The sequence below is a fragment of the Monodelphis domestica genome, chromosome 2, assembly GCF_027887165.1.
Source record: "Monodelphis domestica isolate mMonDom1 chromosome 2, mMonDom1.pri, whole genome shotgun sequence".
Taxonomy (NCBI): Eukaryota; Metazoa; Chordata; class Mammalia; order Didelphimorphia; family Didelphidae; genus Monodelphis; species Monodelphis domestica.
Window position 1 is genome coordinate 442516021 of NC_077228.1, and position 12254 is coordinate 442528274.

At 38.9% G+C, this 12254-nt stretch overlaps 1 protein-coding gene across 1 annotated transcript in view; it reads left to right on the forward strand.

Moving 5' to 3' along the window:
• Positions 1–1284: 1284 nt before the first annotated feature.
• LOC100027984 (solute carrier family 22 member 1) overlaps positions 1285–12254 on the forward strand; it is a 51366-nt gene continuing 40396 nt past the window's right edge. The window contains exon 1 of the mRNA XM_001371425.5: positions 1285–1841. Within this exon, the coding sequence (XP_001371462.3) occupies positions 1431–1841 (411 nt within the window). The 5' untranslated portion in view covers positions 1285–1430. The remainder of the gene's footprint in view (positions 1842–12254) is intronic.

Genomic DNA, 12254 nt, shown 5'->3' on the forward strand with positions numbered 1-12254 from the left:
GGCACATAGTAGGAAATAAATAAATGTTTGCTGATGGACTCATCCAAGTTTATGATTGTGAATCTGATGTAATCCAAATGAAATTTCTTTTTTTGAACAAAGGCCTTTGGAACAATTGGGCATTTGAAAGATAGAATAATCTAGCAATAGCCAAACCATTTCCCTACTATGCAACCTAAGAAAAGTCACTTTAACTCCTAGGCTTCCATGACCTTCCTTATCCAATGGAAATGGACGAACTAGATCCTTTTATTTTATTTTTTTTAATTTATCGATAGTTTTGACTTCCTTTATTATTATAATGATTTTAGAATTTAAATTATTTATTTAATTAATTAATTTTGAATATTTTTCCATGGTTACATGATTCATGTTCTTTCCTTCCCCTTTTCCCCCTTCTTCCCACCCCCTCCCAGCCAATGAGCAATTCCACTAGGTTTTACATGTATCATTGATCAAGACCTATTTCTTTTTTGTTCTTTTTTTTTAAACCCTTACCTTACATCTTGGAATCAATACTGTATATTATTGGTTCCAAGGCAGAAGTGCAGTAAGGGCTAGGCAATGGGGGTCAAGTGACTTGCCCAGGGTCACACAGCTAGGAAGTGTCTGAGGTCAAATTTGAACCTAGGACCTCCTGTCTCTAGGCTTGGCTCTCAATCCACTGAGCTACCCAATTGCCCCCAAGACCTATTTCCATATTATTGATATTTGTACTAGGGTGATCATTTAGAGTCTACATCCCCAATCATATCCCCATTGACCCACATGATCAAGCAGTTATTTTTCTCCTGTGTTTCTACTCCCACAGTTCTTTTTCTGGATGTGGATGGATATTGATCTTTCTCATAAGTCCCTTAGAATTGTCTGTAAAATAAAAATTAAAACCTATATTTTCTGGCTCCAGTGGTCTTTTCACTGTACCATAAGTATAGGGGGCCCAAGGGTGGATGGGTAGTGACTAAAGATTTTGGATGAGTCTGTGGCTAAAAAGAGGGCAGCCATTGATAGTGGCCTTCAATAGGTCTGGGTAATGAAGAGGAAGCTACTAATACATAATCTCTTCAGTACCTTTTAACTAATTTGAAGGTTGATTTTTCTGTTAGCTTTCGGGGTAACACAAAGGTTTTTAAGGTCCTGTAATTTATTGACTTTTTCTCCAATAAAACAAACAGTCCAGCTGACTTTTCTCTTCTTTCTGGCTTTTCTCTTCCCCACGCTTGGCCCTGAAAAAGTCACAAGGGGGCAAAAGGTTATTTCTATGGTGTTGTGTTGTTCCATGTTTATCCTGCGTGAACTTGCTTTGAAATGGTGCAATCTGAATTAAATACAAATAGATTCCTTGGTACTGGTAACTTAGACTCTGCAGCTTGGGGAACATCTAGCAATGAGGTTTACCAGTTGGCTGAAAGCTATTGCCGTACCCAGTTATGCCGACCTTAGATGACATTTTAGAGCACATTGGAGAATTTGATTTATTTCAGAAACAAATCTTTTTAGTCTTATGCCTACTGTCAGTGGCATTTGCCCCCATTTTTGTGGGGATTGTTTTCCTGGGCTTCATCCCGGATCACCGCTGCCTGAATCCTGGAGTTTCAGAGCTAAGCAAACGATGTGGCTGGAGTTTGGAAGAGGAGCTGAATTACACCGTGCCAGGCCTGGGGATACCAGGAGACACTTTTATCAGCCAATGCCGGAGATACGATGTGGACTGGAACCAAACCACCCTCAGCTGCACGGACCCATTAGCCAGTTTTGCCAGCAACAGGAGCCACATCCCCCTCACCACCTGTCAGGATGGCTGGGTGTATGACACTGCAGGGTCCTCCATTGTGACTGAGGTAATAGCAAACCAGAATTCCCATGCCTTTTCTGGTCTACTTATGGGGAACAGTGGAAAGTTGGGTCTCCTGATAGAGGGGAAAAATGACTTTCATATATCTAGTTTTGGTTTTGAGAGAGGCAGCATGGTATAGAGACAGCTCAGTGGTATAGTACAAAGAGTCTGGGCTTGAAGTCAGGAAGACTCAGCTTCCTGAGTTCAAATCTGACCTTAGACATTTACTAGTTATGCGACCCTGGGCAAGTCACTTAATCCTGTTTGCTTTAGTTTCCTCATCTGTAAAATGGGCCAGAGAAGGAAATGGCAAACCACTCCAGTATCTCTGTCAAGAAAACCCAAATTGAGTCACAAAGAGTTGGATACAACTAAAATGACTCAACAACAATGACCACAAAAGTATAGTGTAGCAGTTAGATAGCTGAACTTGGAGACAGGGTAACTTGGGTTAAAGTCCCATTTTTGACACCTACTAACTATGTAATTCTGAGTAAGTGACTCAAGAAGTCAATGAACTTATCCAAGGAATAAAGGTTGCAGAATAGATACCTTTCTACATTGGTAGAAAAGTTCCCAAAGTCAACGAAATCACAGGTTCAGTTTCTATCCCTTTAAGATATGTAATGCATTTTACTCTCAAAGAACAAGGCTGGTGGTATAAGGACTTTGTTGTTCATTTATTTCATTTGTAACTAACTCTTCGTGACTCCATTTGGGGTTTTCTTGCAAAGATATTGCAGTGATTTGCCATTTCCTTCCCCAGTTTATCAGATGATGCAACTGAGGCAAACAGGATTAAGTGACTTGTCCAAGGAGACACAGATAATAAGCGTCTGAGGCCATATTTCAACTCAAGAAGATGAGTGCCAGGCCAAGGGATCTATCTATTGTGCCAGAAAGTTGATCCAGTAAAAGTATTATTTGCTCCATTTTATGGATGAGGAAAAAGAGACTAGAAGAGAGAACTGACTTGCCAACAATCCCCCAGTGTCAGAGACAGATTGGGAAACAGATTTCTCGGCTCTATGTCTAATGTTCTTTCTATTGGGTCATTCTGCTTCTTACCATTAGTGAGAATTATTAAGGGTAGATATAGTCAGCTTATTTTTGGCACCATGCTGAGACACAGCTGGGCCAAGTTTGTGTGTGTGTGTGTGTGTGTGTGTGTGTGTGTGTGTGTGATTTGACTAGTTGTTAAATGAGACTACTTTTAAAAGATAAATAAATTTTGTAAATTTCAAAATCCCAGACATCTCAGTCATAGAGGTACCTGCTTCCACTATATTTCTCTGCTTAGCTGGAAACTGACTTCTAGACAGCAGCTCTAGTATCCATCACTTCCAGACTGAAGCTATGAAATCTGTTCTTTCAAATTATCATTAACATGAACAACTGTCTCACCTCTCTTGGTTAGAGAAGCTACACATTATTGTAACAGGCTTAAAACTTTGAGGAAATCAGATGAGCTGGCAGCAGACTTCCCCACGTGAAAGGACACTATTGTGAAGGAACTGAGTCTTACATTAGAAATGTCGCCTGTAAGGGGGCAGCTGGGTAGCTCAGTGGATTAAGAGTCAGCCCTAGAGACGGGAGGTCCTAGGTTCAAGTCTGGCCTCAGCCACTTCCTAGCTGTGTGACCCTGGGCAAGTCACTTGACCCCTATTGCCTAGCCCTTACCACTCTTCTGCCTTGGAGCCAATACACAGTATTGACTCCAAGACGGAAGGTAGGGGTTTATTAAAAAAAAAAAAAGAAATGTCGCCTGTTGACTATACTGAGATTTCTGTTTTGATCTTAAATTTTCCCACATGTTCAACGGCATACAGCTGAAATGCTCAGGTTGTGAGTAGTTCTTCTTGTACACAAGAATGTGTACTCCCAAACTTCTTGATACCCAACAAAGGTGACACTTCCTTGAGTAGCTTGCTCTCAAAGTCTTTACCAGGCAGAAGAATGGTAAGGGCTAGGCAATTGGGGGTTAAGTGACTTGCCCAGGGTCACACAGTTAGGAAGTATCTGAGGTCATATTTGAAGCTAGGTCCTTCAAACTCCAGGCATGGTGCTCTATCCACTGTGCTACTTAGTTGCCCCTATATGAACTTAATTCTTTTTTTTTAATTGATAGAATTTATTTCCAGGTATCCCAGTCCCTCCTTACTCTCCTCAAACCACACAAGTCACCATCCATCAAACAGATGTCTATATAGATTATGTTTTTTGTGTTTCGTTTCATTCTCTGGAGGTGAACATTAAGTTAGTCTTCAAATATTAAATTTATAGTTGTACATAATCTCCTTTGGATTCTACTCATTTCACCTTCATTATCGCATGTAGTTCTTTCCAAGTTTTAAAAAATTAATCTGCTCATTGTTTCTTATGGCACAGTAGTATTCCATTACAACCATTTATCACAATTTGTTTAGCCATTCCTCAATTGATGGACATAATCTTGTTCTTGCCACCACAAAGAGAGCTGCTAGAAATACCTTGGAACATCTACTTTTCCCCTGATCTCCTTGGGAAATAGATCCAGCAATGGTTTCACGGGGTCTACGAGTATACACAGGTTCATACCTCTCTAGTTTAATTCCAAATTGCTCTCCAAAATGGCCAGATCAGATCTGAACTTAATTCTTTTTTATGTATTTTTTAAACCCTTACCTTTGGTCTTAGAAGCAATACTGTGTATTGTTTCCAAGGCAGAAGAGTGGTAAGGGCTAGGCAACGGGGGTCAAGTGACTTGCTCAGGGTCATACAGCTAGGAAGTATCTGATGTCAAATTTGAACCCAGGATCTTCTATCTCTGGGCATAGCTCTCAATCCACTGAGCCACCCAGCTGCCCCCTCCCCCCTTTTAAACCTTTATCTTCTGTCTTGCAATCAATACTGTGTATTGTTTCCAAGGCAGAAGAGTGGTAAGGGCAATGGGGGGGTCAAGTGACTTGACCAGGGTCACACAGCTGGTATGTGTCTGAAGTCAGATTTGAACCCAGGACCTCCCTGTCTCTAGACCTGGCTCTCAATTCACTGAGCCACCAGCTCATTTAATAAATTATATATATACATGTATATATATATATATAAATGAGCATTTAATAAATTGTGAATAAACAATAAGCAAATACGTTAATTGCTATCAATGCAACAGAAGTGAACTCAAGAATATGAAAAAAAACACAAATTTTTGTAATGTCCCTACTTGGAGCCAATAACAGTGCAAACGGCATGCCACAAATAAAAAGCACATAGCCACATCGGCATAAGCCATTAATTATAGCAAAAGTAAAACAGTTAGGGGAGAAAGGATGCCTAAGAATGGCCAGTTGTTTTTCAGTCATGTCTGACTCTTTGTGACCCTATTTTGGGTTTTCTTGGCAAAGATACTGGTTTGGTTTATTATTTCCTTCTCCAGCTCATTTTACAGATGGGGAAACTGAGGCAAATAGGGTTAAATGATTTATCCAGGGTCACACAGCTGGTACATGTCTGAGTCTGAAAACACCACTAAGTAAATGAAAAATAAAATTGTAAAAATTACACGGAATAATCAGAAAATCTAAAGAAAATATCAAAACCCTCTCAAACTAGAAATGCATTCAACACAAGCTAGAATAGCTTCCTCAAAATCAGGAAAAGGTAAAGTAAAATTATCAGAGAGGAGAGAGGAATATCCCATCAAAGAAAAATTGACACAGTACTTAAATTGTAACACTGTAAAAACAATATCATTGAATAAGCAGCAACATACTTAAAATTAAACAACGGATACATACAAGTTCAAAAAAAGTGAATGAGAGAAAATTTCTTCTAATCAGCATCAACAAAAACTAAGCTGAGAATCACTTTAAAAATCAAAGCGTGACTAAATCCCAATCATGAGAATATTAAAATTACCCTAAAAAATAAAACCATAAATACTTTTAACAGGCAAAGTTTAACCTTTAAAAATTGATTTCCAAGCACCCCACTTCTTGTAGTTCATGACTCTTAGAGTTCCTGTGATTAGAAGGGAGTTCCAGTTTGCAAAAGATGCCTTATGGAGCTTGTAGCAAGAAATGGGAACCATGGGGATAGGAAGAGGGCTCTCAGACAAGGCTAATCCCTTCATTCCCCAATACCTCTCTTTGTTAAGGCCAATCAGAGAGCTTCCTTAAGAGACTTATTCCACTTGGGCTTTCATTTTTCTCTCTTGAGTTCAGGATTATATAAATGATGGCATCTTCTTAGGTGTTCTCCTGTTGGCAGGTAAGCTTGTTTGATTAAATATGTATCTTTCTTGCTTATGAGAAATCTAAACAGGATCAATGTCCACTCTTCCCCTCTGCCTTGAGTCATCTGAAGCATGGATAATGTCTCTCCTCTTCTTAAAAGGACGTCTTCACAGATGTATAAACAAAAAGGGTATAGGTGGCCACCCATACTTCTGTTTATAATTATACATAAGAACTTCCATGATGGAAGAACCCAATCAGGGCAAATAATGTAGAGGAACACTGACATCTTTTTATTTTGGAGTAATGGCCTGGAAAGTCTGGTCTTTGTCTCTCCTTTGGTTAAACCATTCCTGAACAAAGCAGGAAGAAGGGTGAGGCTGGTAGGAAGTGTCCCATCAGCTGGGAATGCCATTACTGCCATCCTGTTGCAGTGATGGAGAGGGCAAAGAATCCAGAAATCAGATGTGCTGCTTGACCTTGCTCACTGTGTTTCTTTCTGCTTGATGCTCCCTTCTTGGAAGACTCCTCTTCCACATACCTTCAAAATCAGGTTGAAAAAGATCTCACAATCCTAGTGAACTTTGAAATAACCTATTCAAGATTTCCTGAGTCTGACATCTCTAGGGAATGCTATCTGATCAGCAGCCTGGGGACCAAGGGTTATGGGAGAACTGTGACCAACTTGATTTCTTGCTCCCTGTGGGACACAGAGAACAAAAAATACTTTAAGGTGGAGGTGAAGATAATAAAAGCAGTACTGAATGCCTGTTGAAACTCATGGGGAGGGAACCAAAAAAGCAAGGAAGAGTGGCTGGCACTGACTTCTTCTCTGGCTCTAGGTTGGATTCTTGAGGGACAGAAAGGAGGAGTTTGTCATGTTTTGTTCTTTTTAGTTTAAAAAAGGCAATGCTTGAAGGTAAGCTCTTTTGGATGAGCTGGTAAATATCGGAATGGATTTGCCAGGGGAAGCTCAGCACTCTGTCCCTGGAGTCTTCTTAAGCAAGTGGAAAATCAGCAAGTGTCATCCCTGGTGAAAATGTTCCTAGAGGCAGGGGAACTGAACCAGCCCAGTTCCTTCTCAACTCTAACATTTGATGGCTATTTAAAACTCCTGATAATGAACCACATTTGCCCCTACAAAACTTGGAAATTATCCTGGGACAGGGCATTTGATTTTGAATTTGGAAACAGCACTGCTCTACTACTTTTTATTGTGCCTAGAAAGAAGAATCTTTGTCTCTCCTGTTTCTTCATCCTCTAATTAAGCAGGAGGCAGACCGAGGCTGGAAGCAAGCACCCAATCAGTTGTGATTGCCACAATTTTGCAGCTGGGGTACTTGGGAGCTGCCTAGGATTGGGAATTTGTGATGGGAGAGGGGAGGAGAAAAGGAGACCATTATAACAATTTTTATAATGAGTCATGCTTATTAGCACTTTATGGGGAAAGGAAGGGAAAAAAGAACAACATGGCACCTACTGTTTGCTAGGCACTGTGCTGATTGCTTAAAAAAATTGTTTTTTTTACAAATATCATCTCATTTGATCCTCACAATATCCCTGAGGCACAAGTGCTAATTTCATCCCCTTGATAGTTAAGAAAGTAGATAGTTAAGAAAGTAAGTAGTAGATGGAAGCCAAGTTTGGCAGGTGAGGGTAGTAAAAAAACTAAAATAACAACAGAGGTTAAACTTCTTGCTCAAGGTCAAGTGTCTAAGGAATTTTGAAGGAGAAGTAGTAAAAGGGACATCCTCAGGAAAATGAATGACTACAGGAAAAAGATGCACTGGTCATTTGTCGAGAATTTTGATAACCAATGATCAGCCTTTGGGTTCCACCAGTATCAAGAACATGAGAGGAAGCACCCTCCCCCCCCCCTCCCCCAGCAAGTTAGATGACACTCCTTCCCCTATCCCTGTGGCATATTTGTGAGAGGATATTGGCAAGATAACAAAGAATAACAAAAACCTAGATTTGGATTGATTATGATTATTTGCATCATTGCCATTGGAGAGAAGTCATTAGTATCCTATGATGCCAAACAACGTTGGGAAGAGGCAAAAAAATAGATACCCCAGTCTCCATCCTCTTTTTATTAAAAACAACATAAAACAATGGCATCACAAAGCACCATTGCCTACATTTGCCTGTTGTGTGTCTCCTTTGTTTTATGATCCATTCAAACTTCTGGGAGATAGTAGAGAAATGTTAGCAGCAGGGTGGGTTGATCAGGTTGAGCTTTCTGGAGGGGGTGGCTTTATTTATTTTTTATTTTAATAATAAATTTCCACCTGAGTTTTCTGAAGTACAATCCAAGTTGTCTCCCTCCCTTTTTTCTTTTCCCCTCCTGTAGCTGGCAAGCATTTCTATCTGGGTTATACATGTATTATCACACAAAACATGTTTCCATATTATTCATTACTGTAAGTGAACAATCTTACAAAACCAAAACCCTAAAACATATACTCAAATAAGAGGAAGTGGTTTTAGATAAACTTTGAAGAAAGGGAGAGCCACAACTCTTGGAGAATAAATAAAGGTGAGGGTGGGAGTGAAATTTTTACTTTAGCCTGTGCTGAAATTTTGTGACAGGTTAAAAGAAATAGTCACTTAGACAATAAATATTTATTAAGTGCTTACTATGTATCAGGCATTGTGCTAAGCTTTGTGGATACAATAAAAGGCAAAAGATAGTCCCTGACCTCAGGGAGCTCATAATCCAATGGGGAGAGATAACAGGCAAATATGTACAAACAAGCTTTTTACAGGATAAATGAGAAATGATTAACAGAGGAAGGGCACTAGAATTAAGAGGGGTTGGAAAAGGCTTGAGGCAGATAGATGGCACAGTGGATACAGTGCCAGGTCTGGAGTCAGGAAGACTTCCTGAGTTCAAAGTTGGCCTTAGACATGTACTTAGGGTGTGACCCTGGGTAAGTCACTTAACCCTGTTTGCCTCAGTTTCATCATATATAAAATGAGCTGAAGAAATAAGTGACAAACTACCCTAGGATCTTTGCCAAGAAAACCCCAATGGGGTCACAAAGAATCAGACATGACTGAAACGACTCAACAACAGAAAAAGCTTTCAGTAGAATATGGGATTTTAGTTGGGATTTAAGGAAAGCCAGGGAAGCCAGTAAGCAGAGATGAATGATGAAACATTTGGGGAAAGATGTTAGTAGAAAATGGAAGTCAAGTTTGACAGATGAGGACAGTAAAGGCTTCATATTGAGTGGTTAAAAGCTGATAGGTCCTTTTAATTTTTTGCCTTTCTCCCCAGAAAAACAATATCCCTATAAGGTAACAGGATCTATTCTAAAACAACTAATGTGAGAAGAATAACCACTGCTTAAGTACAGAGTTCAAGAGGTCAGTAGTAACTGACTATTAGGGGACAGAGAGAATATAGCACTCTGACTTCAGAAAGGTATTTCCAATGGGGATTAAAAGGATTTTTAATAAATAGATTTATCTTTAAAAAAGCAAAACCAAATAAACATACATGTATGTGTTTACATATATATATATATATCTTCATATATATGCAACTTTTATGCTTAAAAATAGAGACCTACTATGTTCTAGGCAGTATGTTAGCTATTGGAGGTAATGACAAAAATGAAGTCCCTCCTGGAGTTTAAATTTTTCTGGGGGAAATATGTCCATAAATCAGTATATCTAAATGCAGGGTTTCCCCCCGTGTATATAAAGCAAACATAAAGTAATTTAGGAAAGGGGTTTAGGGGACACTAAAACTGGGGTGAGTCAGAAAAGGCTTCTTGTAGAAAATGGTATGTGAGCTATGGTAGGAAAAGACAGAGAAAAGGAGGGAGAGCATTTCATATATGTGCTAATGAATATCAATTATCTTATATCTAGGAATATCATTTTGGCAGTTACAGGGGAGATGGATGGGGGAGAGGAGATAAACTAGAGGCAGGGAGACCAATTAGGTGCCTATTTTAATTGTTGTGGTAAAAGGAAATAAGGGCTTGAGCTAAGGAATGGAAAGAAGGGAATAAATGAGAGTCATCTTATGGAAGCAAAACTGATGAGATTTGGCAATAATTGGTTATATGGGAATGAGAGAGAACAAAAGGTTGAGGATAACTGAGGTTGCAAATAGGGTAACAAAGAAGGAAGATACAAAGGGGGGATGATCTAGGTTCAGTGGTGTCAAACTCAACTAGAAATGATCTCTGGGCTACATTTGTTGTTATTCAGTCTTTTTTGAAGTCATGTCCAACTCTTCATGACTCTATGTGGGGTTTTCTTGGCAAAGAGACAAGTAATTTTATAGATAATGAAATGGAGGCAAACAGGGTTAACTGCCTTGCCCAGAGTCACACAGCCATTAAGATTTGAACTCGGGAAGATAAGTCTTCTTGATGCTAGAGCTAATGGGTCACCTAGTGGTCCTTAGAAAACCTAGACTTGGAAAACAACAATATTATATCTGTCATATTATATTTATATTTACTTACTTAAATATTTCCCAATTATTTTTGTCCCAGTTCTCTTACTCTTCTGCATTTGGGAGATTTGCCTTGTTCCCATGATGACTCTGATACTTCTGACTAGTAGGACAGAAAATGAATTCTGTTTTAGACATATTGAATAATGGATGCTTACAGAATATCCAATTGGAAATGTCCTGGGGGGAGGTGGACCTCTCTTCATATCTTTTTAAAAATTTATTTAAATTTATTATTATTATTCCAATTACTTACAAACCCAAACAAACCAAGTGTTTCCATATATATAGATAAAGAAGACAGTATACAAATGAAATGACAAATTTATATATTTAAGTTACTTTTCTTCATGTCTTCATAATAGATCCCATCCAATAGTGTCTGAACTCATCCCCACCCTCCCTGAATCACATAGGCTATCATCAGGGGGGCCAACATGCTCATATAAATGAAGTCTTTCATGTATTTTTCTGTTCACCTTTCTGGATGTTACATTCTGTAACATTTGTATATACCTCTAGTTAAAGTTATGTTAGTAATGTTTTCATGATCCATTGGGGAGACTAGTCTCCCAAAGGATCACAGGAAGGTTTGTATTGATTTAGAATCTTGACCCCTAGAGACTACATTTCCCACAATCCCCTTTTCCTTCAAGGAAGTAAGGCTGGCAAAAACCAAAAGCAGTTCCTCCCTCTTCCACCATGGAACCAGAGAGACCACATGGGCAGGAAACAGAAACTCAAAACTTCCCCCACGTAAGGAGATGCACAAACAGATAAAGGAAAAGGGGATTGTGGGAAATGTAGTCTCTAGGGGTCAAGATTCTAAATCAATACAATTCTTAGTTTATTCTTCTAGTATTATTTCTGTGGCTATGTATAATGTTTATGTGGTTCTACTCATTTCACAGTTCATTATCTAATATGGTTCTTTCAAAGTTAAAAAAAAAAAGCCAGTTTTTGCTTCTTATGCCACATTCCATCGTAATTATGTATCACAATTTATTCAGCCATTCTGTGACTGATGGGCAATCCCCTCAGTTTCCAATTCTTTGCCACCAAAAAGAGAGCAGCTATAAATATTTTGGAACCTAGGGGTTCTTTTCGTCTTCCCTAATCTTCTTGGGAAACAGATCTAGCCACGGTTTTGCTGGGTCTAAAGGCATACACAGTTTTATAACTGTCTGGGTGTAATTCCAAATTGCTCTCAGGAATGGCTGGATTAGTCCACAGTACCACCAACAGTGCATTATTGTCTCAATTTTCCCATAGCTCCTCCAGCATTTGTCACTTTGCCCTTTTGTCATTTCAGTCAGTCTGGGAGGGGTGAGGTGATATATATCTCAGGGCTGTTTCTGAATAAATTTCTTATTTCTCAGGGGAAGTTCTACAAACACTTTACCCACATAACTTGTCTCTATTGAATATACTCCTACTATTGACCAGAAGAGTGTAGAATTTAATTCCATTTCCTCTCTGTCTCTGATAATACAGGCTTAGCTATAAAGGATGTTTATCTGGACTATATTTCCAAAGGAATATGGTCATTGATGTAGTAAGAAATGTCCTAGGTATAATAATGACTTATATGGCTAATACCATTCAACAATGATAAATCAATATGGATTAATCTATCACTTAACAGACAGTAAGCCTTTCAATTGTAAATCGAATTTCTTCCAATTAGAAGCAAATGGTTTGATGGAAAGATCTCTGAACCAAGGCC